This window comes from Leptonychotes weddellii, chromosome 8 (assembly GCF_054177405.1).
Source record: "Leptonychotes weddellii isolate Sample4059 chromosome 8, ASM5417740v2, whole genome shotgun sequence".
NCBI classification, from domain to species: Eukaryota; Metazoa; Chordata; class Mammalia; order Carnivora; family Phocidae; genus Leptonychotes; species Leptonychotes weddellii.
In genome coordinates, this window is record NC_138376.1 from 26848355 (window position 1) to 26875593 (window position 27239).

The following is a 27239-nucleotide window of genomic DNA, read 5'->3' on the forward strand; positions in this document are numbered from 1 at the left end:
GGGCTTGCTAAGGCCTGTCCCTGGGATTGGAGGGGATGCAGCCCTCCTAAATTTCATTCCAGATTCCTGGGACGACAAACTGAGAAGCCACCTGGCAGGAGGAGCCTCATTTCTTCATTCTGCTTGTCTTTGCATTTGGGAGTGACCTTGAATTGTCTTTGCCCGGAAGTAAAAAAAAAAAAAAAAACTGAACTTCCCAGTTCAGTTCCGCATGAGCCTCCCTGAAACACCCCTACACAAAAGCAACAACAATAAAAAAAAAACCAACTCTCTCCAAGTGTTTTGCGCCGTGGACATCATATCCTAAAAGAGTCTGTGTACCAAAGTGCATGTTTTCATTATGTTTATTACCCAATCGCATCGTTTATTATCATCAAAGGCCTTTACAATTGCCCGTAGAAGGCGTCGCCCGTCAGCAGGGCCACACGGCGTTCATGCAACTGAGCAAAAGCGGAGACGTTTGGGAGCTCAGTGGGCCAGTGCAGCCCCGTCTGAGCTAAGTGCTGGATTACGCTCAGCCCCCTAAAGCACTGAAATGGGCTCCGGCTCCCAGCCCAGCCTTCCTTCTGCTGTGGGTGGTGAAGCCCCAGGGCTCAGTTGCCCCCTCAGTTGTCCCCGACGGAAATGTGCCCCCTGCCCCGCCGAGCCCTGGCCCAGGCCAGGTGTTCCTCTCACCACTCCTCCTTTCGGTTTCACTTCAGTTCCGAGAAAAGGGCACGGTTTTTGTTTGTTTGTTTGTTTTTTAAGATTTTATTTATTTATTTGACAGAGAGAGACACAGCGAGAGAGGGAACACAAGCAGGGGGAGTGGGAGAGGGAGAAGCAGGCTTCCCGCCGAGCAGGGAGCCCGATGCGGGGCTCGATCCCAGGACCCTGGGATCATGACCTGAGCCGAAGGCAGACGCTTAACGACTGAGCCACCCAGGCGCCCCGGAAAGGGCGCGGTTTTAATGAACAGTTTATCCCAGGCCTAGTCCTGGGCGTTAGCGGCCAGCCAGGCCCCTGGGAAGTGGAGCAGGAAACCCCGGCAGGGGGCGCGGTGTGGTAGTGTGCTGAGTGAACCCTTGAGGGCTCCCTGTGGACTGGCTCTAAATAATGTGTTTCCCTCCCAGCTTCAGCTGCCCCATGAAGTGGGGTATGTGCGGTTGGTGCTGTTGGGAGTTTCCTCCCGTAGGTCATCATGGGTCAGACACAGGACGGCCCCTCCCTGTTCCCAAAAGCTTTCTCCTCACCCTCACGAGGGTGTCCTCCCCAGTCCTGCTCTGTTTTCCCGCCTTGGGAGCAAGGCTGACCCAAGCACGTAACTCAGGGACCCCTTCGCCCTCCCCCAGGGACGGGTCTCCGCAGTCAGCCCGCGACCTACCCTCAACTCACCGTGAGCCGGAAGCCCACAGCCCCGCCACCCCTCCAGGCCCCCCCAAAAAAGGGGAAAACAGAGCAGAAGCCTCTATGATCCTTCCTAGGGGCACTCTCTCTGGAACCTCCCAAGCAGAATTCCCCAGCGCCACCCTGTCCCCCACGGTCTCCAGTGGGCATGCCTCTCATCGCACCCCTCCCTGAGGACTGCCCAAAGGCAGGGCCGCACCCTCCTTCGGATGCCACCCCCACCCCTCCCCACACCAGCAATTCACTTACAAGGATTTGGGAATTTTTCAAAAAGCAAGTTCATGATTAAAATCTTTTTTACATAGGCACATTCTGATTTCAGAACCACATCCTTTAAACTCCCCACCCACATCTTAGAGCCGGACCCGGCGGCAGCTTAGTTCAGAAGTCCCACCGAGTGGCCAAGCCGGCAGAGGAGGGACGGGCCATTCCCCAGACTCCTTCTGAGCCAGGAGTGCCTCTGCATGTACTGCCTGATGCTGGATAGTCTGGAGGTATCAAGCCCTTGCTCTGTAACTGTGTGTGTTTTCTGTGCATCTCTCTAAAACTTCAGAGCAAACACTTGAGTAGAAAATGCGGGTTGACGTCATGGGGAGGGACCAGAGGAAGAAGCCAAGAACGGTGGTCACCACTAGGCTCCTCCACGAGAGAGACAATAGGTCACCAGCATCAGCCCAGGCTTCCCGTAAGAGCCCGAGAAGTGGCAGGGCCACCAGAATTGAAGGAAGTGTTAGATGTTGTCACCTCAGAGTTACACGGTGTTGTATGTCAATCACATCGCGGTAAAGCCAGGGAGAAGTGGAACTTTCCTGCGATGGAAAAAGACTGTTGGCAAGAATCCACAACCCCGGCAGGGACAGAGGATCATGGAGCCCGTGCTCCCGGGTGAATGCTGTAAGTGGCTCGACTGGATGGAGACCTGACTTGTGTCATTTATTTCATTAATGAACTTGTTAACACACTCAGTTTTTTAAATAAATTATTTATTTACTGTTGACTTCTGGCAAAAAATAAATAAATAAGAGACAGACATGGCTGGCTACTTTTGCAAATCATGAGAATATATACATCCTGCTTTTTTAAAATGATCTGTGAGGAAGCCCATTTTGACATGTTTTCAGTGACCCACCACTTTTCAGGAATCTGTGTCAAAAAATGGTTGTAAACCCAGAGCTTCACCTTGTGCCACGTAGGCAGCAAGTGGACCATTAATACTGGTAGAGGGAAGGGCTAGATGAATCCTTTTATACCTGGCACCCAGGTGTACATCCCAGACCCGAGCCTAACATGCCTGGGGAGATGAGAAAGGGTGGACTCCCCCCGGGGCTGAGTGGGGAGGCCGGGCATCCGGGCTCTGGGGTGGTAGACTCTGCCCAAGCCCAGGTCCCAGTGGCCCCAGCGCTGGGTGACATTCATCACCCCGGGTGAAGACATATTCCCTGGGATACACAGTTATTGACAACCAGTAACGAATGTCAGGCCAATGCCAATGTCGTACCTGGAAGAAGTGACTTATGAGGCAGCATGAAGAGTCCACCAGGCTGAGCTGGGCTGTTTGTCTTGAGCCAGTCTCTGGCCTCAGTGGCCTTATCAATAAGAGAAGAGACTGGATGAATGGATTTTGACAGTCTTTCCCAGTCCAGTTGTGGAGTTCTGGGTTAGAGATGCTGAGAAAAGCTAGGGAGCACGGGTTCATCCTGGACCAAAGTCAAAGGAGATGGAACAGTTTCGAGGAAGAGGAAAGGGACCAAGGATTTTCGTACTGAGCCTTTATGCCAAGGTCACCTGCCCGGCCGCTCTGGCATGGAAGTGTCCAGGGCCCGGGGCGGGACTCAGTCAGGACTGAAGCACTGCTTAGGAGTGGTCACAGCTCTGAGTGCCCAAGTCCAGGAATCCTTATCAGCTTCTGCACAGTGACTTAGAGCCAGCTCAGGCTCCGCCAGACGGGGGAATTTCCTGACCTTCCCGGGGGCGAGCGGCAGAGGTTTCTTCCTGCCCAGAAAGAAGATGTGAATCCAAGAAGTTCTCTTTTCAATGAAGTGAAAACACCCCCTTCCCTTTCTCCCCCAAACCTTACTGGAAGGGTCACAGGGCAGAGGTTCTGACCCCTTCGCGAGGCCCCAGCCACTCCTGGGGCATCAGGGAGAAGAGAAACTGAACCAATAGCCCAGGGGCACTTTCACGCTTTTGGGCAGTTGGGTTTGCAGAGTGTTCTTCATGAACACGGACTAAGTGCTTCCTACAGAGCAGGCACACGCTAAGCATGTCACCAATGTTGTCTTACGGAGATTTCTGGCAATCCTGTGAGGTCAGGTCAGGAATAGCATCTGCATTTTACGGGCGGGAAGCCTGAGGCTCCTGAGAAGGGACAACAACCCGCCCAAGGTCACGTAGCAGGTGCAGGTCCCGGAGCACAGGAGGCCACGTGCAGGGGGCCGTGGCGATCCCCACTGGGTCATAGTCACAACATCAACAAAGGACTGAAAACAGGAAAGAAGGTTGGGCCAAGTGAGGTGAACCATTCAGCAGAGATGCCGAGGGCAGAGAGGCAGGGCCATGACCTTGGCTTGAGAAGTGTCCCATCCATGCAGAGTCACTAAAACCAACCAACCAGCCAAGGAACAGCACTGCGTTCTGGAGAGACATCCCAGCTCTGCAAGCCTTGCCTCTGTTTCCCCATCTTTAAACCTCAGGGGTTTGGCGTGTGAATGGAATGAGATAAAATATGTGTAGGACCCTTAGCACAAGTGAGCTAAGGGTCCTACACAGTGAGCACTTAAATGTCAGTTAACATTGTGATCTTATTACTAAGACCGACGAAGGGGACTCCTTTCTCCCATATGCCAGCGTCAGCCCCCAGAGCGGGGGTTTTCAGGAGGATGTCCCTTTTAGGAAAGAGCTAAGGCTCAGTGAGGGGCCTCGGCTACCTTCTTCTGTAAGTTGAAGGAGCTGGGCTGGTTGTTCTCTCAGCCCCCCGCTACCGCTCCCAAGCTGCGCAGGTAGCAAGGGGTAGGGCAGAGAGAGGGTTCACTCCCCGTGCCCCACTGAGCCCCAGTGCTACCCTACCCAAGAACGATGCCCCCCACAGTGTCCAGAATGTGAGGCTTCCCCGTTCTCAGCCTCCCAGGTGCCCAGGCAGCTTTGAGGTCTGAGACAATGGTTATGATCTCATGAGTGCAAAACCCGCTGGGGATCCCTACTGATCCGTGAGGAAGGTGGAGACCACCAGGCAGCTAGCTGCCTTCAAGGGAGACAGTTTCTGTCCCATCAGTGCTTGGTGCCCAGAATCCTCCTGCCCCTCATGGAGAGACTTCCAGCATCTCCTCCTTGAAATCCATCCTGTCCTGCTCCTGGCTCTCTGGCTGCTCCAGGCGGCTGTCCTCGTCCTGGCTCACCTTCCCAGGTGTCTTCAGAAATCTGGAATTCAGGCCCCAGGTGCAAATCAGCCCCTGCCCCAGCCGCTTCCAGCCCACCCAACCCCTCTGCTTCCCCTTTTCCCCTTGGCCCCTAAGCTACTCACCTGAACAGGAGTTTCTGCCCGGGTTCCTTCTTAATGATGTTCAGCTTATAGTAGTGACGCAAGGCACGAGACATCTTCTCATAGGTCATGTTCACCCGGTTCTAGAAGGTAAAGCGGTCCCACAGCACCCTCCTCTCCCACCCTGCTCCTTCCAGACCTCAGTTTCCATACCTGGAAAGGAGCAGTTTGGGGGCACCTGGGTGGCTCAGTCGGTTAAGCATCGACTCCTGATTTTAGCTCAGGTCATGATCTCAGGGCTGGGAGATCGAGCCCCACGTCAGGCTCTGCACTCAGTGGGGAGTCTGCTTGAGCTTCTCTCTCTCCCCCTGTCCCTCTGCCCCTCCCCCTGCTCTCTCTCACTCTCTCCCTCTCAAAAAAAAGTATCTGTCTCTGTCTCCTTGCCTCCCATCCTCCACCTCCCCATTTCCTTAAAAAAAAAAAAAAAAAGGAGCAGGTTTAACTGGCTTGTTTCTTAAGCCCCTCAGCCCAGAGTTCTGTGGGCATTTATGAGAGCTCTCTTGAGTTTGGAAGGAGAAAGCCAGGGGAGGGTTGGAGGAGAAATAATGAGCACTACCTACTGGGCTGAGAACCACAGGACAAGAGTAAATCACCTGTGGCTTTTATTGATTTTTATTTTTTTTAAAGATCTTATTTATTTATTTGAGAGAGAGTGAGCACAAGCGGAGGGAGGGGCAGAGGGACAAGCATACTCCACGCTGAGCAGGGAACCTGACACGGGACTCGATCCCAGGACCTCGAGGTCATGACCTGAGCCGAAGGCAGACGCTTAATCGACTGAGCCACCCAGGCGCCCTTCATGCGTTGCTTTTAAATAGCAAATGTCATAAGTAGTAACAAATACATATATATTTCGTTGGAAACACAGTCGGAGAGACAGCATGGTAAGGGGAACACAGTGGTAGGAGGAGCTCACCATGAGCTGCGTGACTTTAGCCAAGTCGTTTTATTTTTTCCTCTCTCTGAGGGGTGGGCAGTGCAGAGTAAGGGCAAAGAGGCTGGGCTTTAGTGTCACCTTAAGCCCCGGCTCCACCATTTGGCAGCTGCGGGAACTCAAATAAGTTTGTTTGCCTCTGCAGCTGTTTCCCCAGATACCAAATGAGGATAAGAACGTCCCTCTCGCAGGTATGTCGGGAGGACTAAACTAGTTATTCCATGGGAGCACTTTGCACAGTGCTTGGCATGTAGCATATGCTCATTAAACGGAATTGCTGCTCTCTGGGCCTCGGTTTCCCTCCCTGTACTATATGGGGATTGGATCAGGTAAACACACCCAGCCTCAAGTCATTTGTATCCTTCCAGCCACCAGCACCACGGAGAGGCAACAAGAGTGGAGCACCGCGGGGCGTCTGGGTGGCGCAGTCGGGTTGAGCGCCCAACTCCTGGTTTCCGCCTGGGTCGTGATCTCAGCGTCATGAGATCGAGCCCCACGTGGGGCTCCTTGCTCAGCAGGGAGTATGCCTTTCTTCTTCTCCCTCTGCCCAGCCCCCCGCCAGCAAATCAATCAATCAATCAATCTTTGAAATAGAGGGGAGCCCTGAGCCACACACTCTGTTCAAGTCCGTGCTCTGCCATCTACTGGCTGCAGACTCTTGGAGAAACCACTACGGGTTTCTGTTTCCCCTCTGGTGTCTACTTCACCAGGTGTCTACTTCACCAAGCGGCCTGAGGATTAAATGAGTTAATACAGGGAAAGCCCTCAGAGCGGTGCCTGCTGATCAAATGCCATGCCATGTTAGGAAATGCTATCTATTACAGATCACCATGATTGCTAATAGTTGTTTTTTTTTAAGACTCCTTTTTTTTTTAAAAAAAGACTCCTTTTTTAGTTAAATGAATTTATTTATAGACAAGGACACTTGCTTAATATCACCACTGGAAATCAAGAGATTGACATTGTAGTTAAAACTTTTAATCCTAATTCTTACTAAAATAAATACTTAATTAGTAGAATTTGGAGTAAACCACCTAAAATCCTCTGGCAAACGTCCCTTTAGGTATGGGCATTCCTCACATGGGGAATGCTGACACGAGATGCTCCCGCAGGGCCTGAGACCTGGGTTTCTACCCCAGGTCCCCCCAGAAACCAGTCTCCTCATCTGGCCTAACCACCCCACAGTGTATGCGGTGCAATTCAAGTAAAAATACTTTGAGAGTCTCAAGTGCTAAGCAAAGGTGGGTTTGAGCGCGTAGAAGGCAAGACTCCTGAGTTTCAGGGACGGTCCCCATCCTCAAGAAGTAACCGGAGAGCCCTCAGGATCTCCCAGAATAAAATGATCCCAACACTTCTGGAGCTGCTGGTGAACCCCCACCCCACCCCCCGTCAGTTGAGGACCATCCCCTAGTGCTGACGGGTCCACTCTGAACCCCTGCTCTGTCCTCTTCTGGATGTGTGGAGGCCATCCCGCCTGCGGGCTGCGGTTTACCTTATGGTTTCCCCAGAGTCTGGCAAGCCCGTTTGGATCCACAACTCTGAAGATCTTGGCATTCTTGTCTTCCCACCTGATGTAGGGCTCGTACCTGGCGTCCGAGAGCAGCTGATACACGTAATCCCACAGTAGCCGGCAGTCTGCAATTGAACACAAGGGGTCCAGACAGGGGGCTTTCCTGGGGCCGTGAGGACAGACATTAGGAAGGAGCTCTGGGGCTCTCTAGGCTGGGGCCCAGGCATGCAGTGGGATGATCAAGACGACAGATCAACAGGAACAGCCACGTGTGGGAGCTCATGGTCTCATTTATTCACCCCAACTTTGGGAAGTGGTTACCTTTATCCACACAAAGAGATGAAGAAACGGGCTCAGAGAGGTATGGACAGGTCCCAGTCACTGCGCTCCGAAGTGACACGCAGACCGAGGAGTCTAACCCAGCTCGGCAGATGTCAAAGCCAACGCCCTTCACATGGGGGCAGGTGGCAAGGGCAGGCGGTGGGGGTGCTGGAGGGTGGCCAGTGGGCTGAACCTGCCTCCAGATCCCTCTCTGCCCTTTGCCCGGTTCTCTGTTGAATTGGGATTGTTAAATCCATCCTGTCGAGCCCCCTCGTGAGAGGCATGAGAAAATCAAATGTGCCATCATGGATGGCAAGTGACAGAGGGGGCCTGGGAGCAAGAGCTTTAGGTCCCCTCCCTGGGCCACCCAGCAGGGTCATTTCAGGCAGATTACCTAACCTTTTCTGAGCCACAGTTTCCTTATAGATGGTGATATGAGGATTAAGTAACATAATAGACCCAAGAGCCCTTGGCATAGTGCCTGGTACAGAGTAAGTGCTCAAAGAATAGTAAGCATTATCATTAAAAAAGACCTGATACTTGTGTTTTAGTGCTTCCCAGGCATTTCCAACCCAAAAACCAGGCTTCTGCCCCTTCTATGGTATCTTAGAACAAATGTAGGCACTGGCACGGCTAAAAAACAAAACAAAACAAAACAAAACACCCCTTGGAAAGGCAGGCAGTTTATGAATGTGGAGTGGAAGTGTGTCGCCTGGTAAGAGTTCAGGCTCTGGAGCCGGGCGGCCTGGGTTCACACCCCAGCTCTGCCACTTACTGCTATGTGATTGATCCTGGGGGAGTCACTTAACGTCTCCGTGCCTCGTTTTCCTTCCTATAGAATGGGACTAATACTGACCTCCAAAAGCTGGTATGGGATTAAATAAAGTTCTCAGAATCACGCGTGGCACATAGTAAGTACCCAACCATTTAAAAATAAATAAATAAAAATTTAAAGGAGAGGAATACGCCATGCCAATCTCACTGTCTGACTATGACCGGCTTCACTGTCCCTGCCCTGGAGACAGGGCAGGCTTGGCGACCCTGGGCAGCCCTGCCTGCTGCAGCCAGATTGTGGCCGGCACACGGGACAGTCACCATATCCCCCCCGACAGCCCAGCACAGACTCTCTCATTCCCCAGCTCAAAACAACCCTCCTCCCTGCCACCCGCCACCCTCTGGGACTTGGCCTCAGCACACCTCCCTCTGGGCCAGGGGCACACAGCCTCCTACTCACCAGCGATCCTGCCATCAATGGGGGCCTGCGGTATGGTGGGGAAGGAGCAGGATCCCTCAGCCCTGCAGCCCAGCTCCGCACAGTGAGAAACGTTGAGGGACACCTCCCTGCCAAGGGGCCCCTTGGCCAAGGGACTCAAGGAGCTGGCAAGCCCCAGGTGTGATGGTTGCTGCAGGAGATCCCTTCGGGGGGCCAACTGAGGGGGCCCAGTCCCCTCTGCAAGCAGATAAGCATCACTGATTCTGTGGACTCAGAGCCTCCCCCAGCCCAGACCACTCAATGGCATGCCTGGGAGCCCTGTGGGGCAGCACTCATAATGCTCTTCCTCCATCCAGTCCCCAGCTGGAAGGTCAGGGAGGCACAGAGGGCATGGGTGAGGGCCAGACAGCCCAGGTGCTAACACCAGCTCCCAGACAGTAACTCAATCTCTTAAACCCATTCCTTCATCTGTAAAATTGTTTGCAAAGCCAAGGGGTGACAGAACCAGGACCAGAATCCAGGTGCCTTGTATTTCAGTCCTATGCCCTCTCCATCCACCCAATAAATAATTGTTGAGAACCTTCGTGAGCCAAGCATTGTTCTAAAAATCTTGGGGACATATCACTGAACTAAAAAACAGCCCCTGCCCTCATGGACCTTATATTGTAGTGGTGGAAGAAGTCAGGGGGTTGGAAAGGGAGAGAGATGATTAAAATAAAAAAGGAAATAGGGGCGCCTGGGTGGCTCAGTCGTTGAGCGTCTGCCTTCGGCTCAGATCATGATCCCAGGGTCCTGGGCTCGAGCCCCACGTCGGGCTCCCTGCTCAGCGGGAAGCCTGCTTCTCCCTCTCCCACTCCCCCTGCTTGTGCTCCTGCTCTCGCTATCTCTCTCTCTGTCAAATAAGTAAATTAAAAAATCTTTAAAAAAAATAAAAAAGGAAATAGAAACAGTACACAATATGAGGGGGGATGGAATAAAGCACTATAAGGCAGAGAGGGAATCCTGGGAAAGACAGGGGTACGTGATGGTAAGAGAAGGTCTCACTGAAGTGTTAACATCTAACAGACATCTGAAGAAGTAGAGGAGTGAGCTATGTGGGTATCTAGAGGAGGGAATGCCAGGCAGAGGGAACAGCAAGAGCAGAAACCCTGAGGCAGGAGTGTCTCTGGCTTGTTCAATGAACATGGAGGCCAGTGTGGCTAGAGCAGCATAAGTAAGGAGGAAAGGGGTGGGAGAGTTCAGCAGATGGCAGGAGGTCATCATAAGGACTGTGGCTTTGACTCTGAGTGCAGTGGGAGCCATTGGAAGATTTTGAGCAGAGAAGTGACATGATCTGACTTATGAAGCTCTCTGGCTACTCTATTGCGAATAGATCATAGGAGGTCAAGAGTGAAAACAAGGACACCAATGAGGAGATTCTCTAGAGGTGATGGGGGCTGGGCCATGGGCAGCAGTGGAGGTGTGTGAGGTGGATAGGTTCTGGATAGATGTTGAGGGTAGAGCCAACAGGACTTGTTGACGGTTGGGATTTGAGTGGGAGAGAAAGAAAGCAATCAAAGGTGACATCCAACATTTTGGCCAGAGCAACTGAGAGGATGAAATTGCAGTTTGCTGAGATGAGGAGGCCTGGAAGAGGAGCAGGGTTGTGGGGAGGAAGGTGGGGCAGGAATCAGGTGTTTGCTTTAGGAGCTTTTAGGGTTGAGATGCCCATTAGACATCCCAGGGAAGGTGTAGGGTAGGCAGTGTGGGGTGTGAAAGTCTAGAATTCACAGAGGTCTGGGCATATGTAGGGATCATCAGTACTAGATGGTATTTAGCACCCTAGGTATGAGTGCAGATAAAGAAGAGGCCCCCTGGGCCATGGGGTACCCCAACACTGAAAAGTAAGGGAGAAAAAGAGAAGCCAGGAAACTGAGAAGGAGTGACCGTGGAGTGTTCTGGAAGCCAAGGGAAGAGTTTGAGGGGAGGGGGAATGATCCACTAGGTTGTAGGCCATGAGAGGTGACAGTGAATAAGGACTGACAGTGGATGTGGACATGCCCACGTTCAGGCTTCTAGAGTCCCTGACAAGAACAGTTCCACAGGGAGACCAGGAGGAGAGGAAATTCTTTGCTGGAGAGGAGAGCAGAGAAATGAGGAGATGGAAGGCAGAGGGCTGCTGGGAGAGTCACAAGGGCTGAGGAGGCAGGGCAGAGGGGAGCTGGGAGCTCAGCCCACACAGCTGCCTCTTCCCTTAGGTTGCCTGGAGGAAGCCCTGCCCTCCCAAAGAGGCCAACTTGGGAGAGGGTCCCAGAGCTCTGAGAAGAGCCTCCTCACCTTCCAGGAGGCAGAGGCAGTGCTGAGTGGGCGTCTTCTGCCTGAAGGCCCCTCCAGAAAAGGGTCCACACACTAGGGCTTGCCTCTGGGTCTTGATGTACTGAAGCAGCTCATACAGGACGTCACCTAGGGGTGAAGGAAGGGAGCGGGTTGGCTGCCTGCCTCTGGGGTGAGGGCTGGGGTCAATCACAAGCTTCATGCTGATGAGATGAGAGGCGGCAGAGTGGAAATGGGTAGGGGAGACAAGAGCCACAGGGAAGGGGAGGGCCAAGTGACAGCAGGACAGAGCTCAGGGCTCTGCAAACAAGAGCCAAACAGATTCCTTTGCTGCAGGCCTGCTCTTGTGAGGAACCACCAGGCAAACATTTATGGAAAAGGGGACGTCTGCCATGGTGAGAGGTGAGCATGCTCCTCCAACCAATGCATCCATCTCCCTCCATCTCCCTCCCTGGGCCTACCTGGGTTTCCATCAGAACGTTTTAGAGGGAATCCAGTGAGTTCCCCTGACCTGAACCAGGTGCACGAAGCCGAAAGTCATCCTTGGTGAGAATGCAGAGGGCTCGGCCGTTCATCTCAAACCCATGCTCCCCAGTGCGCTGCAGAGAGTACTCCTGCTCAGCCCAGTGCAGCCAGTGCAACACGTCCTCCCTGCTCCAGAGTGCCGGCTGGATGCCTGCAACCACAGGGACAGGGACTGGGAGAGAGCACAGGGCAGGGGCAGGAGCTCTCCCCTCAACAATCACTCGGCCACTTCAGGCCCTCTCTGGAATGTCACCTCCTCCGAGAAGCCCACCCAGAATGCTACATCTGAGCAGATGCTCTCCTGTCCTGTCTCCCCGTTTTTCACCATGTCCTGTTCTTTTCCTTCCTGGCACCTCACTTTCCTTGTCATTGCACTTCATATAGTTATATGTTTATGTTTATCATTATCTATGCATTATGTATGTGTTCACTTATTTTATTTTTGGTACCCCCTCACCCCAGTCTGTTTCCCAGTTCTTAATTCAACAGATATTTACTGAGGAACTATTATGTGCCTGGCACTGGGCTGGTTGTGCTAGGACACATCAGTGTATGTATTCAGCACCGAGGACAGCGCCTGAACCAGCGGAGGCGTTCCAAAGACCTGTGTTGAGTGATGGTGTCCTGTGAAGAAGACGTGTTATTGTTACTGTTTTCCCAATGAGGAAGCTGAGGCTCCCAGATGCTAAGTGACTAGCCCGGGGTCACACAGGTAGCACGAGGTACAGCCAGGCCCAGAATCCAGGTCTGTCTGGCTGCCACACTCTTCCACTCTGTTGTGCCAGCTCAGGTCTGGGTTTGCTCAGGGAACAGCCCAGGGGACAAAGAAGTCTCCTACACCCGTTTCCAGCTTGTGTGTTCTTGCCTCTGGCAATACCCAGACAAGAAGTTGCTTTCTTTTATTCCTCTTCCTCACATGTCTACTCTGCCTGGGCCTATTATGCTCCTAATGCCAATTATTTACCCCCCTCATCTGGGTTGTGTTTAACAGGGCCACTTTGTGACTTTTGTGGGCTCTGGTACTCTTGCCTTCCTAGGCCCCTTCCTCCCCTAAAATGTATTTAAAATTTTATTTTATGACTGCATTGGTAGAAAGACAAGTATATTGTTATATATTAAAATGTTTTCTTCTGCCTAAAAGTTCATTTTTCTCTCTTGATTTTTAAAAGAAATCAGAACATTTTTGTGGGCCCCTAAAACTATTGGGGCCCCCAGCACTGGCCCGCCATGATGGTAGCCTGCTGCTTTGCTTTGTATGGTGCTTCTCCTCCCAAGAGTGTTTCAGCCCTATCAGGATCCTGGCCATGTGACAGTGGGAGGAGCTCAGGGCTCATCAGGGCTGGTGTGACAGGTAGCAAAACTGAGGCAGGGGAGATACCTGTCCAAGGCCATACCTTGGCAGTGACAAAGACTAAACCACCCTGTGACTGCCTTGGTCCCAAATCAGCACAAGAGATAAAACTCATTTTCATGTTTACAAAAAAAAAAAGAAAAAGTGCATCATCCACTTGTTCATCGATTCACCCAATACCTAGTGAGCACGGGCCATGTGCCAGGCACTGTGCCCCTGCTGGGGACACAGACAGAGTTAGGCTGGCAGGAGGGAGGTAACCAATGACTATCTAATGACAATCCTGCTCGCCACACAGAGGGAAAGGGCCTTGAGCTACAAAGGCAGAAAGCAGGGCAACACAGCCCAGCTTAGGAGGAAGGAGAGGATCCCCTTAACTTTATTTGGGGACTTAAGAATGAACAATAAAGAAGAAGAAATTTCTGAAACTGGCTGAAAAATCATTTAAGGGGGAAGAAAAGAACAGAGGTAGCAACTGGGCTTTGTGGTACTACATACCACAAAGCCATGTGATGGACATCTGACACCATTACTGAGACTGACAAGTATCAGGGGAAAAGATGGAGCCCGGAAGTGTGTGTGTGTGTGTGTGTGTGTAAATTTAATACATGATAGAAGTGGGGTTTTAATTCAGTGGGAAAGGGCTGTGAATTTAAGCTATGCTAAAAGCACAACTGGCTCTCCACCTGGGAAAAAAATATATCTGGACCTTCACCTGTCACCATTTACAAAGATCAGTTCCAGATGTGATTAAGGCTTAATGAATAAAACAATAGAAACCTCAAAAGAAGTCGGGGGTGGGGGAGGGCGCCTGGGTGGCTCAGTCAGTTAAGCATCTGCCTCCGGCTCAGGTCATGATCCCAGGATCCTGGGATCAAGCCCCTCGGGCTCCCTGCTCAGCGGGGAGTCTGCTTCTCCCTCTCCCTCTGCTGCCTCCCTTGCTTGTACTCGCTCACACTCTCGCTTTCTCTCTGTCTCTCTCTGTGTCATATAAATAAATACAACCTTTAGAAAAATGAAGTGGAAATAGGGGGGTGTCTGGCTGGCTCACTCGGAAGAGCATGCAACTCTTGATCTCCGGGTTGTGAGTTTGAACCCCATGTTTGGGCATAGAGATTATTTAAAAATAAAATCTTAAAAAAAAGTGGAAATAGGAAACCCACATGCATTAAACAAGGGTGGGGGGGAACCTCAAACCTCAATCATGACAGGAAACTCAGAGGCTGTTACATAAGTAGAAGATGCACTTGATTACATTGAGTTTTGTATGTGTGGTAAAAGATACCATAAACGAAACTAAAAGAGGGCAGAATAAAGGGAAATATTTGCAACGCAGATGAGAGATAAAGGGCTAATGTCTATCATAGATGAAGAGCATCTCTAAATTGATTTTTTTTTTGAAAAAACATCTTACCAGCAATTCACAGTGGAGCAGGATTTCTCAGCCAAGGCACTACTGACACTTTGCACCTGATCATTCCTAGCTGTCGGGGCTGTCCTGAACTTTGTGGAATATTCAGCAGCATCCCTGGCCCCTGCCCACTAGATGTCAGCAGCAAACACACACACACACACACACACACACACACCCCGAGATGTGACAACCCAAAATGTCTGCAGACGTTGCCACGTGTCCCCAAGGGAGAGGAGCAAAATCGCCTCCAGTTGAGAACCTCTGCAGCAGAACAAATCTACTAATAAACATGTGGCAAGACATGACAGCTCACTAGTCAGGGACAGGCACAATCAGAGAAGAATGAGATAGCATTTTAATGATAACACCCACACCTGGCAGGAATGAAGGGAGAAGGATGCCTTGCTGGGGGAAAAAGGAATTTAGAGCCTCGGTGGGAGATCAGTCCAGTGATTTACAGAAGGGACTGAGACACAAAAGCTGAGCAGTGTGGAAGCTGGAAGCCACCTGACAGCGAGATTCAGGAGTATCAGGGGTGGGCTCCTCAACCAGCCAGGGCTTCTGGGGCTCGGGGGACCCACCAGCCATTGCATTTTTGTGGGATTGCCTATTTCATGATATTTGAGGTTGTCAGCCTGAAAATTCAAGACTATGATTCCTGAGTCACAGGAGTACATGGTCCTGTGTTTGGCCAGAGGGTGGGGATGGATTCCACCACCCTCCAGCTGCCCGGCCCCCAGGGAAACACTAAACTACGTGAAGAGGGGGAAACCGTGAACTTGGCAGACAGTATCAACCACAGATATGGTCCTGCTACCAGGTCCTGAGACATGGGCAGGGGACTTCCCAAGCTGTCTGTGACAGACTCTGAGGTCACACAGTAGAACCTGAACATGAAGCCTGTCATCACCCCGGAGTGAGATCTGGTTTTTCTTTCACTACCTCTTGTTCACTCCTGCCCTCACCTTTCATCCCTTTGCTGCCAGCAGCTCAAGGCCAACAAATACAGAAAAGGGACCTTCCTGTTCCTCGTGTCTTCAAAGAAGACTAGGGGCAAAAAAGGCTTTCCAGAAGGATTTGAGGCTCCAGGGAAGGACCAAGTTCCAAGCAGTGGATCAGCCACCTAGCTCTGGGCCAAATCTCCAACCCCAGGGTCTGGGTCCCCAGCTCAGCCCCTTGCTAGCCAAGTCACCTACCAGCCACTCAACCTCTCTTAGCCTCAATTTCCCCCTCTGGGAAATGGGATAACATTTCACTGCCTGGTGGGGCTGCTATGCTGTTGGAGGGGCAGGATGGTGCAGGGGTTAGGAGCCCAGGCTCCATACTGTGCAATCCAGCATCTCACCCCTACCATGGTGGGAATGCATCCACCAGAAGACATGTATGCGAATGTCCACAGTGGCTCTGTTCATAATAGAAAAGAACTGGAAACATTCTAAATATCCGTCAGTTTGAAAACAGACAATCAAGTTGTGATGTTTCCATGCAATGGAAAACAGAGTACTAGACACTGCTAGTCAGGACACATGGCTTAAAGCTCACTGATACTCTGTTGAAGGAAAGAAGCCAGAAGTAATAATGCAATCAAGAACAGATGCTAATCTAGGGGAAGAACTCAGAACAGCGGTCACCCTTTGGAGGGGAATGGACCGGGAAGAGGGACAAGGGAGCTTCATGGGGCACCGGAAATGGTCTAGTTCCTGATCTCAGTGGTGGCTGCAATCCACACATACACACTGGTACACTTAAGATCTGTACACATGACCGTATGTAAATCATCCCTAAAAGAAAAGGAGAAACAACAAAAAGGATTGATGATGGTGCCAGGCCAGCTGGAAACTGGCAAAACGAACGTGTTTCAGTGTCCTCATCGGAAGACAGTACCAGCGACATGGGGCTGTCATCAGGATTCTACAAGATAATCAATGTAAAGACCGGTGTCTGGCATGTGGTATGCGCTTTCCAAGATAAGTGGAGCTCTTATGTTAGCCGAGGTGATGAGAGTAAAATGCTTGACACGGGCCCAGCACACGCCAGCAATTGCTGGTGAGTGTCATCTAAGGCGTCCACTACCCCCCCTCCCGGGGACATCTTCCTGACCTCGTTACTAGGATGAGCCTGAGTCTCCCCTTACCAGTCTGACCACCCCTCAGGGGCTTTACCTGCAAACCAGCCCATGCTTCTCCCTCTCTCAGCTATGATCCACCGTATTTTCAGTTCCTCATATCAACCATCTTTGTATCTCAAGACTCTAGCCTGATATCACCTTATTCTCCCTGCCCCAACCACATGCTCACTGGGGATTTCCAGCTTGGCTGGTTCCCGGCTTCTGGGACAGATCTGGACAGAGCCCCCAGCTGGGGAAGCTGGAGGGACTGTGGGTCCAAGACACCATTGGAGGGTTCGTGTATCTCCCTGAAGAGTCAGCAGTGCCTTTCACCCAGCCCAGAGCAGGGCAGGACTTGATGGCTCCCCTCCCCATCCTGGGCCACATCACCCTCTGCCGTGTTTATCACCGGGTGTCCTGCTTCTTTATGCAGTCACTGCATCCCCCGCTAGAATGTCAGCTCCATGACCACAGACTTTGCCAGTCCCAGTCACTGTTGTCTCTCCAGCACCTACAACGATGCCCGGCACATAGCAGAGGCTCAATAAATAGAAATTGCCTAAATGAGGGAGCTGAAAGACTTCTAGGCATCCTGATCAGCTCCCAGTGCCACCCCAACCAGGTCTCTCTTCCCACTGCATTTCTTTGACTCTCTTGCTCCAGAAACTGACATGGCTCCCAACTATCAACCCCAGCAAGTCAAAACCCTTCTGTCCTGATTTCAAAACCCTCTCAAGCTTCTCCTTCCCACCTCATCAAAGCTATTTCCCAGCTACTCCTCACCACACCCCTGCAGTTTGCTAGATAATAGAGTGACCTCCAGAACAAAAGAGCTGGACCAATCATGAGCAACAAAATCAGAACTAACTGCTGGCTTCTACCTTCCTGGCAGGGTTCTCAGGAAGAATCCGTGAAACTGTAAAGTGTTTGGCCAGTCCACTAAAAAATGGGAGCTGTCATCATCCCACACTGGTTGTTGCTCAGAGTGAGTGACAGCTGCAGGGTCTGAGGTACCTGAGTTTGAATCCCAGCCCCACCGTTTTACTGGTGGGTGACTATGGACAAGATCATTCTCCCCACTATAACACCAGCGTTCACATCTGTAAGGCGGGGATAATAAAAGAATCTACTTTCCAGGCCTATTTAAATGTATTTAATCATAGTATATACAATATGCCCAGCACAATGCCTGGTCAAGAGTAAAAACTCAACAAATGGTATTTTTTATGACTATCAGCATCCTCATTGGTGGAGCCTGCCTGAAAATAGAGGGAGCAGCTTGTTTCTCTGCCATGAGTACTGTAGTTTTTCCTTGGTTTATTGAGGGTCACTGTCTGTCCAGTGTCCTCAAATCCATCATCCCATTGTTTGCCCTGATTGTCTTGGCTGATATTGCCTTTCTTGGTAATCACACTCAGCTTTATGGTCTCCAGACCCTGGGGCAGGGCCAGAGCAAACAGCTGTGTTGCGTCCTGCACAAAAGCACCATTAAGGGGAAAGAATGGGAGGGTATAGATGAAGTCAAGCCCAGCCCTGGTTGGCTTTGGCTTGGATTCTTCAGAAAGGAGGGGTCTTTTCAATCTGCACAAAGATTCACACGGTCTAGCCCTGACTTCAGGAAGAAGGAGGCTCTTTGTTCCCAAATCAGAGTTCTGAATCTCCCATCTGTTTGTTGTTTGCCATATTCCCTTTCATTGGCAGGTGAAAACATTACTGTCAACACTCAAAACCTCCAGAACATTCACTTCTATTCTCCAGCCTCACCGCTCCACCCCACCCCACCTCTTTCTTGGCATCTGCATCCATCTAACTTACTGCTTTTCATATGCCTCGATCTAGGGCAGAGTTTCTCAGATCATTCTGACCTCAACCCGCAGTAAAAAAAAAAAAAATGCATTCCATATCATGACCCACACACGCGTATATATAAAGAGCCCAAAGTATTCGCGAAAGGTCTATTTCATTTTTTAAAAAAACTTATTTTGACCCACAAAATTGGTTTCACTCCTTAGCGAGTCTTGACCAAACACTCTGAAAAGCACTGTTAGGACATAGCTGCATAAAATGAGGCCCTTACAGCTTCCTAGAGGCTGTGCCCCCGCCCCCACCAAAGCTACTGAATCCGAATCTGCATATCAACAAGGCTCCCGGGAGACTCAGGTGCGCCTGAGCCGCCCTGGTCTAGGAAAGCAAGAAGCCGCACTGTTAGAATTGTATACATGAAAATAGAGTGCCCCGGGGACTCTCTACAGGTGAAGGATGTGAACTTGAGCAGCAGCACGAACATCTGCTGGAATTCCCCCAACGGCCTTTTCCCTTGTTTTACAAGGCCAGGGAGTTGCAGAGATGTGTCATCCCTCTGCCCACAACATCTGAAAATCGCAGGCGGTGCTTTATGGTCTCTTCCCATGGCTTATTCACACCTAGGAGCTTTGAAAGTCAATTTCAAAATGCAGAGACCCCAGTTCCTCTGCATCCAACAGTGGCAAGTTCACAGAGCTTTTTGTGCCAGGGAATGAGCTCCAGGAAAATTCAGAGAGTGAGGACCAAGAACTAAGTCTGGGGTGTCAGGCCAAATCTGGACATTAGCTGCACAGATGACTTTCTCGGGTGGAGTCTCAGTGTCTCTGTCATCAAATGCGGCTGTGCTGGGGACCATCTCTAAACTGCCTCTTCTCAAAATCCCCTGAGCTGTCCCTGGAGATTGCATCATCTCCTCCCAGACTCCCTCCCCCGGGACCTCAGCCTGGCTCCTGCAAGTGGTCCCAGGGTCTGTACTGCCTTCAGAGTTCCTGCCTCACCCTGGCCTTGGGTAACCCTCGTGGATAGAGACTGGGGGGAGGGACAATGTGGATCTTTTTCGGCTCTCCACCTCCAGAGAAGGAAGCATCATTGTGAATCTCCTTTTGTGAGTGCAGGGCACCGTGCTGGAGCCCCGTGGATCCAGCCCCTCCGTCCCAGCCCACGTCCTGGGACTAAACAGGACAGTCATCCTCAGAATGGACTTTGGACTGCTCTACTGCATATCTTTGTCAGGCAAATAAACACAGAAACGTAAGCTCCACAGGGAAGTTGTTGGCATGTTCCACTTGTGGTTAACTCAAAAAGCTAAGCAAGATGTGTTTTGTTTGTTCACCTTCCTGCTGAGGCAAATCACCCTGATGATTAGAATAGAAGCCAGAGGTGGAGGAGGGAATGAAGTGGGCAACTGAGGATAAATGTCAGAGAGATGCCCAGCAATGGAAACCCAATTTCAAGAAAGAGGGATGACATCATCCCAGCCATCTGAAAGGTCAACCCCTCATTATGTGTCAGCAGTTTGCTTATTTGGGATGTTGTTGACAGGAAAATGAGTCATTTAGTGTATCCTATCTTTTAAGACTGTTAGATATTTACTAAAGGCCAGAACTGGGTTACCTGAATATTTTCAGAAGTAAATATGAGTCATTAAATCTAAGATGAGAAGTATAGAAGACGCTGCTGGGGGCCCTTGGCTCTCACCTCTACTCTCTGAAGGCCACCAAATGCCGAATGTCAGCACCTGACTCTGCACCTGACTTAGCCAATGCAAAGGGCAACTTGGGAAGCTGGAGAGGAATGGGAAAGTGGGGATGAAGCCAAGCCAAGCCCTGGCTGGGTTTGGCTCAGCTTCTCCCCAGAGGAGCGAGGGATCTTTTCAATTTGCAATGAAGTCAATGGAAGCAGCCTCAGCCCATCATGGATGGGAAGTGGGCAGATGAAGAACCTGCTTCCTTACCCCTGGGCTGGGAGGACTCAGGGTGTGCTCTCACTGCCCCCCAGAGGTCCTCACTGGGAAGGAGCTCCAGTTGCCCACAGTGCTACAAATCAAAGTTCTTTTTTTTTTTTTTTTAAGATTTTATTTATTTATTTATTTAGAGCCTGCTTCCAAGTCGGGGAAGGGGCAGAGGGAGAGGGAGAGAGAGTCCCAAGCAGACTCTGCACTGAGCATAGAGCCCAACACGGGGCCAGATCCCACAACCCTGCAGTCATGACCTGAGCTGAAACTGAGTCAGACATAACCCACTGAGCCACCCACACGCCCCTACAATTTGAATTTAAGTTAGATTTCCTTCTCTCCTCTGTGGAGAAGTATTTCAGGGTCTGTTTCTGGAGAAATCTAACCAAAGGCAATAGGATTAGTACCTCAGGAGTTTTAAATAGATCACATGACCCTGCACCCTGAGTTGAGTAACCAGGGAATGGGCTGGCTGAACAGGAGAGGAAGTTCTTGTCGCTAGAAATGTGCAGGAGGACCTGGTAACCATCTCAGAGGGGCCCCACCAAAGGGGGCTTCAAAACATTAAAAGGCTTGCATAACTATTTACCAAGGTGATGACTGCATTTTCTTAATCCCCACTCCTCCTCCTGTACTCTCTTACCTGGTAACCTTGAGCTAGGCACCCAGAGCCAGGGAGGTGACTGAAGGTTACTTGACCTTGGGCAGAACACAGTCTTCTGGCCCTCAATTTCCTTATTTGGAATACAAGTGAGTTACTCAAGGCAACATCTAGGGTCTCTACTAGTGTGGACATTCTAGGACCTGGTGTGCCAATTATGGGAGTGGTCTTTGAATATAGGGGAGGCCATAGGAGGTAATCTAAAGGGCCTTGTGGAACCCGCAAAGAATCCTGTCCCTCTATGAGAATCAGTGTCCTCAGCTGCCATAAGATGACATCAAAGGTCCGTCTCAGCAGCAACACTCAGGGTCTTCAGGTCTGTCCCCAAAGTCCCATTTTTCCTCAACACCATAGCTTGGGTTGGGAACAGTGCCCAAATCCTACCCTCCATGTAACTGTTGCCAAATATCTCCTTGGAACAGTCCTGAGCCCCAAGCTACCAGTCAGGTTTGGCATTTGGACAAAACAAAGCAACAGAGGTTCTTTATAGAGCTCCTTGCTCTTCTCTCCAAATCACATTGCTACTTCCCTCCACCATGACTCTGAGGCATGAGGACATCCTTCATGCTCTGTGGTCCTCTCGTATCCATGAGTCCCCATCTTCCCACAGGCTCTGTTCCTCATTAAAAGAGTGCCAGGCTATGGACAGCAGAGGCAGAGGCATTTGGGGGCAACCAGGTCTTCCCAAGGCCTATAAAGTCACACCCAAGATTCTGCTCAATCCTGTCGGTGGCTGAAAAAAGCAGGACAAGGCCAGGAAATCAGAAGGAAGTGAAATCAATTAAGCAGTGTTCTAGCCACTGGGTGAGCTGAGCAAGAAGTAGCCTGGATGCTTCCCAACCCAGGTCACATGTACCTGCCCACACCTGTCCAAAGAACCCCACCCAGATTAAGACCTCCCACCGGTGGTCAGCTTGCTGCCTATCCTATGATTCCTATGGCTTAGGAAGTATGTTGAAAACTCTCTTAGAAGATTATCAGCAGGACCAAGGTTTGGCCTTAGCATGGAGAGCCCATGTGCTCTTGGGCATGTCACTTAGCTTTTCCACCTCTCAGCTCTGGCAGTTGAAACATAGGCATAGGGCGCCTGGGTGGCTCAGATGGTTGAGCGTCTGCCTTCCGCTCAGGTGGTGATCCCAGGGTCCTGGGATCGAGCCCCACATCAAGCTCCCTGCTCAGCGGGGAACCTGCTTCTCCCTCTCCTTCTGCCTGCTTCTTCCCCTGCTTATACACTCTCTCTCTCTGTCAAAAATAAATAAAATCTTTCGAAAAGAAACATAGGCATAAATACATGAGTCTATAGCCTGTTCTCTGGTTATGAGTTCCTTCCGGCAAGAGCATTACTTTGGAAAATGAAATTAAAAGATATGGCCAGTCTGTTTCCTGCGGCTGTCTTTGGGTGGATTTGATTATTCTACATATTCTTATGCTTCCCTGCCACTTCCCAATTTTTGACAATAAGCACATGTTACTTTTGTAACAATAACAATTAAACATAATTATTTAAAAGAGAGTTCTACATACATACAATTGTTGTTCACTGTTTAACTCCATCTGGCTTCCTCATTGGAAGGAGTGTTCCCAACTCCTTGTCTTTAGACTGGAAGAGACCCCATAGCTCACTTGATTCCAACCCTCATCTTACTAATGAGGAGACTGCCCACTCTGCCCTTACCCTTGGCCATGGCAGCTGCATTCCCCACAGTGCGAATTCACATTTCCCTCCTCTGACTTCCTCACCAAGGAAAAGTTAAAGAAAACCCAGCAAAGAAATAGCAGATGGAGGGAAGGCAGTTCCTCAGGTAAGAAGTTTATGTGTCATATTTATGTCCTTTAAAAACATCAGCCTGGGGCACCTGGGGTGGCTCAGTCGGTTAAGCGTCGACTCTTGGTTTCAGCTCAGGTCATGATCTCAGGCTCATAAGATCGAGCCCCGAGTCGGGCTCCATGCTCAGTGGAGAATCTGCTTGAGATTCTCTCTCTCCCTCTGCCTCTCCCCACCACTCTCTCTCTCTCTCAAATAAATAAATACATCTTTAAAAAAAATAATAAAAATAAAAACATCAGCCTTTCTCCTCCTCTCTACTCACGGAGTCTTCCTGGCAGCTTGCAGATTCCCCCTTCACCCAGGAAGTTCATTCTAGCTTCACATCTAGCCTGGGTGCCTGGGGGTGGTGTGGTTGCCTTGGGCCTCACAGAAGAGCTGGCCAATGCTCCCTCCTAGAAAGAGGAAAAACCAGGGCAGTCAAAGACAAGACTTCTTGGTGAAGGCTCAGTCATCCTTAAATGTATTAAGAATTTTTCTCAAAGGGAAAGAGCATCCATCTCTGTGGGGCACCTGGGTGGTTCAGTTGGTTAGGTGTCCGCCTTTGGCTCAGGTCATGATCTTGGGGTCCTGGGATCAAGTCCCGCATCAGGCTCCCTGCTCTGCGGGAAGCCTGCTTCTCCCTCTCCCTCTGCTTTTCCCCACTGCTCATACTCTCTCTCTCAAATAAATAAGAAATTTCTTTAAAAAAATTTTTTTAAAAAGGTAGGAACCGAGTATGTCTTCAGCTTGGTACCTTCAACATTTTGTACAGAGTGAACACTTGATAAATTTCATCTTTCTGATTCAAGTTTTTCATGCGTGTGCCTAACCCACCAGAAGGCTCCCCGGCCAAGATTTGACTTGTAAGCTGGAAATCTGAGAGCCTAGGAATACTCACTGGGACCTTGGTGAGAGGACAGAGGGAACCTGAGGGGCCAGGGTAAAAAGACTTTCAGTCAAAAATAAATAAGTAAATGCTGTTTTCAAGGGAGAAAAAGGAAGGATACATTCCTGAATCCCAAGGTCCCACCAAGGGAAGCCTGTATCTTTACAATTTTACAACCACCTTAGCCCCAGAGGTGATATGGTTCATCCATCAGGAAGGGGAGCTGAAAAAAGTGACAGGATTTTGTAGAAACAGGAGTAACCTTGGGGCTTATGCCCAACGACAGGTGCCAGCTGGTGAAAAGTAAAAGTGAAACCAGTCCCGGTAAGTCATTTTCTCAAACTAGAATCTTCAAGAGCATTACATTCATCTCCTGATGTCCAAGGAGGGCAGCCTGCAGTGAAAGACTGTGGATCTGGAGCTGTCAAAGCAGAGGAGGATTTAACACCTTTTGGGGTAGTTCTCACTGCTGGCCCCCACCACACCACACCCCCACCCCTTGGTGCTATTTCCCAGGTAACCCAGCTTCAGAGGCTGCCGCCTGGAAGCAGGACATGCCAAGCTGGAGAAGGGTCTAAGATCTCACACTTGCAGGAAGCCCCTTGTGGACTCTTCTATCCTCTTCCAAGCTTGAGGACCGGCCAATTCCCGGGCTTTAACTGCCTGGGAAATGCCAGCCCGGGAGCTACTGAGAGTTAGAGCCCTGGGCTTCAGCATGAAAGCCAGGGGGAGGTCTGATAAAATATGGATTTGGATCTGAATCTTCTTCTGGAGAGAGGAGGTGGAGAAAGGCTTTGGAGGTGGGAAGGGGGCCCTGCTCTGGGGCGGTTCTGAGGCTTCTGGAGAAATACGGCAAATGGAGAGGGACTGCTAAGGGGTGGGGGCTCCCTCTCCGGTGGCGTTTGCCCGCGGTTCGGGTCTGGTTTGCGCAGGAACTTCCAGGGACGTCACAACTGGTTGATGTAGGGGTGAGGAGGAGGTAAGGAGAAGCAGTATATAACACGGGGGCCGGGGTGGGGGGGTGTCGGAAGAGAGACAGTGAGGCTGGAGGTGAGTGAGGAGGAAGGGCCGGTGAGGGATGGATGGTGAGGTTTGGGAATGTGTAGGAAAGTGAGATTCCAGCAAGGAAAAGTTCTGATAACATGGGTACGTTCACGAGGTGGTGGAGAAGGGATGGGGGGGCCGAGGCTCCGCGTGCGCGCGCGGCGGGGTTCCCCCGCCAGGCTCTTACCTGCATTACAGGTGGAGGTGAGAGAGCCACCGGCCGTCAGTCGTGAGCGCTCCACTGGCCCTCCTTCCCTCACCCCTTAACTGGGCCCCCCAAACTGGAAGGTCGCGTGGGAGGAAATCTCTTTCGAGAAGTGCCGGGTAGTGTGCCCTCGGGTTCCCCGGGCCATCAGGCTCACAGAGCGCTCCGGTAATCGCTATCCTTCCGGGAAACGAAAACGAAAGAGCGGGATCCGACTTCCACTCCCGCCCCGGCGGGCTCTGGGGAGGGCAGGCGCCGGCCCCGGCGGGAGCGCAGCGGCGGGGGCTGTGTGCTCGCCAGCCGGGAGGCGTCGGTCCTGCTCGCAGCCTCCCGCTCTCGGACGGCTCCTCGGGCAGCCTGGCCCTGGCTCCCAGGGGCACGGAGGTGAGATTCTGCGGTATCTGGGGAGCCGAGGGAACCCCTGGTCCTTGGGCTCAGGACAGCAACAGAACAACTTCCTGTCACCCCTGTGTGTCTCCGCATTTGGATGGGAGGGACCTTAGGGATGAGGAACCTTCCTGGCCCTGACCCCAACCCGACCTGCCGTTGGGCCCTAGGGACGCTCCACCATCCCCGCTGAGCCCCACCATCAGAGCGGCTGCGCTACTCCTCCTGACTTAGACCCTAGTACCCTGTGGAGCCTGGCGAGCACCTTTTCCCAGGTCTCTGGCTCCCCCAGGCAAACCAACACACCTGCACGAAGAAAAGGAGGGAAGCCTTCTGCGGAAACTCCGAAGCTATAGATGCTGTTATAAAGAAGGCTTAGCACTGATACATCATGAGCTCCTAGAAACTAGTAAGAACAGGGCCGCAAACCCAATAGAAAAATGGGCAACGGGTATGAATAGTCAGTCCACATAAAACAAAATGTTGAATAGCCTGGGAACATAGAAGAGGATGCTCAGACTCACTCATTATAAAAGATGTGCAAATAAAAGTTTTTGAGATACCATTTTTTTGCCTGTTATTTTGGCCAAAATTCAAAAGTTTACTAACATAATCTGCTGGAGAGACTGAGGGGAACAGAGAGAACACTGGGCAACCGCATGGAAGGCAGTAAGATGAAATCTGGCAAAGTTACAAATGCACATAGCCTTCATCCAGCAATCCCACTACCAGAAATATATTCAATAAATCTACCTGCACAGGTCCAAAACATACGTGTTATTGATTTCAGCGTGGCTTATGATAATGACTGATTAGAAACAATCCAGCATCCATTAAAAGGGGGCTGATGAAATAAATCATGATAGATCCATTTAACAGAACACCATGCACAATCTGACAGAGCTCTCTGTGATGATGGCAAGCTCTCCTAGAGGCAGTACAGCATAGCAATTAAGAACCTAGACTCTGGGGCGCCTGGGTGGCTCAGTTGGTTAAGCGACTGCCTTCCGCTCAGGTCATGATCCTGGAGTCCCGGGACCGAGTCCCGCATCGGGCTCCCTGCTCGGCAGGGAGTCTGCTTCTCTCTCTGACCCTCCCCCTCTCATGTGCTCTGTCTCATTCTCTCTCTCTCAAATAAATAAATAAAATCTTTAAAAAAAAAAAAAGAACCTAGACTCTGGGGGCGCCTGGGTGGCTCAGTCAGTTAAGTGTTCAAATCTTGGTTTCAGCTCAGGTCGTGATCTCAGGGTCATGAGATCCACCGCTTCGGGCTCCATGCTCAGAGCAGAGCCTGTTTGAGATTCTCTCTCCCTCTCCTCTGCGCCACTCCCCCTCAAATAAATAAATAAATCTTTTTTAAAAAGGAAAAAAAGAAAGAAAAAGAAGAAGAACCTAGACTCCAAGGACTGCCCGGCTGGCTTGGAATTCCAGCTATGTCACTTACTGGTTATGTGCCCCTAGATAAATTAGCTAACCTCTCTACTGCCTCTCTCCACTAACTGCCCAGTTTCCTTAACAGTAAAACAGTGCGGTGCCTGGGTGGTTCACTCAGTTAAGCATCTGCCTTTGGCTCAGGTCATGATCCTGGGATCCTGGGATGGAGCCCTGTGTTGGACTCCCTGCTCAGTGGGGAGTCTGCTTCTCCCTCTCCCTCTGCCGCTCCCCCTGTTTGTGCTCTCTCTCTCTCTCTGTCAAATGAATTAATAAAATCTTAAAAAAAAAAAAAACAGTAAAAGAGAGCTAATAATAATACCTGTCTCATAAGGCTGCTATGAGGAATAAATGAGTTAACATTTGTTTTTTGTTTTTTTTTTTTAAAGATTTTATTTATTTATTTGAGAGAGAGAATGAGATAGAGCATGATAGGGGGGAAGGGTCAG

The 27239-nt window shown here is 50.7% G+C and overlaps 1 protein-coding gene across 3 annotated transcripts; it reads right to left on the reverse strand.

Moving 5' to 3' along the window:
- Positions 1 to 2351: 2351 nt before the first annotated feature.
- Positions 2352 to 25405, reverse strand: ETV7 (ETS variant transcription factor 7). 3 transcript variants are annotated; one of them, XM_081828093.1, is made up of 8 exons: positions 24955 to 25403; positions 23121 to 23247; positions 11727 to 11891; positions 11219 to 11344; positions 8924 to 9139; positions 7351 to 7493; positions 4907 to 5007; positions 2352 to 4803 (listed from the first exon to the last, which is right to left on the reverse strand). In XM_081828093.1, exons 1-8 carry the CDS (start codon positions 24958 to 24960, stop codon positions 4686 to 4688), a joined length of 1002 nt encoding a protein of 333 aa, XP_081684219.1. In that variant the 5' UTR covers positions 24961 to 25403; the 3' UTR covers positions 2352 to 4685. The 3 variants fall into 3 exon arrangements, with proteins under 3 accessions (XP_081684219.1, XP_081684218.1, XP_081684220.1); XM_081828092.1 differs by having other exon boundaries at positions 23121 to 23250; XM_081828094.1 differs by lacking the exon at positions 8924 to 9139 and having other exon boundaries at positions 23121 to 23250; positions 24955 to 25405.
- Between the last annotated feature and the right edge of the window lie 1834 nt (positions 25406 to 27239).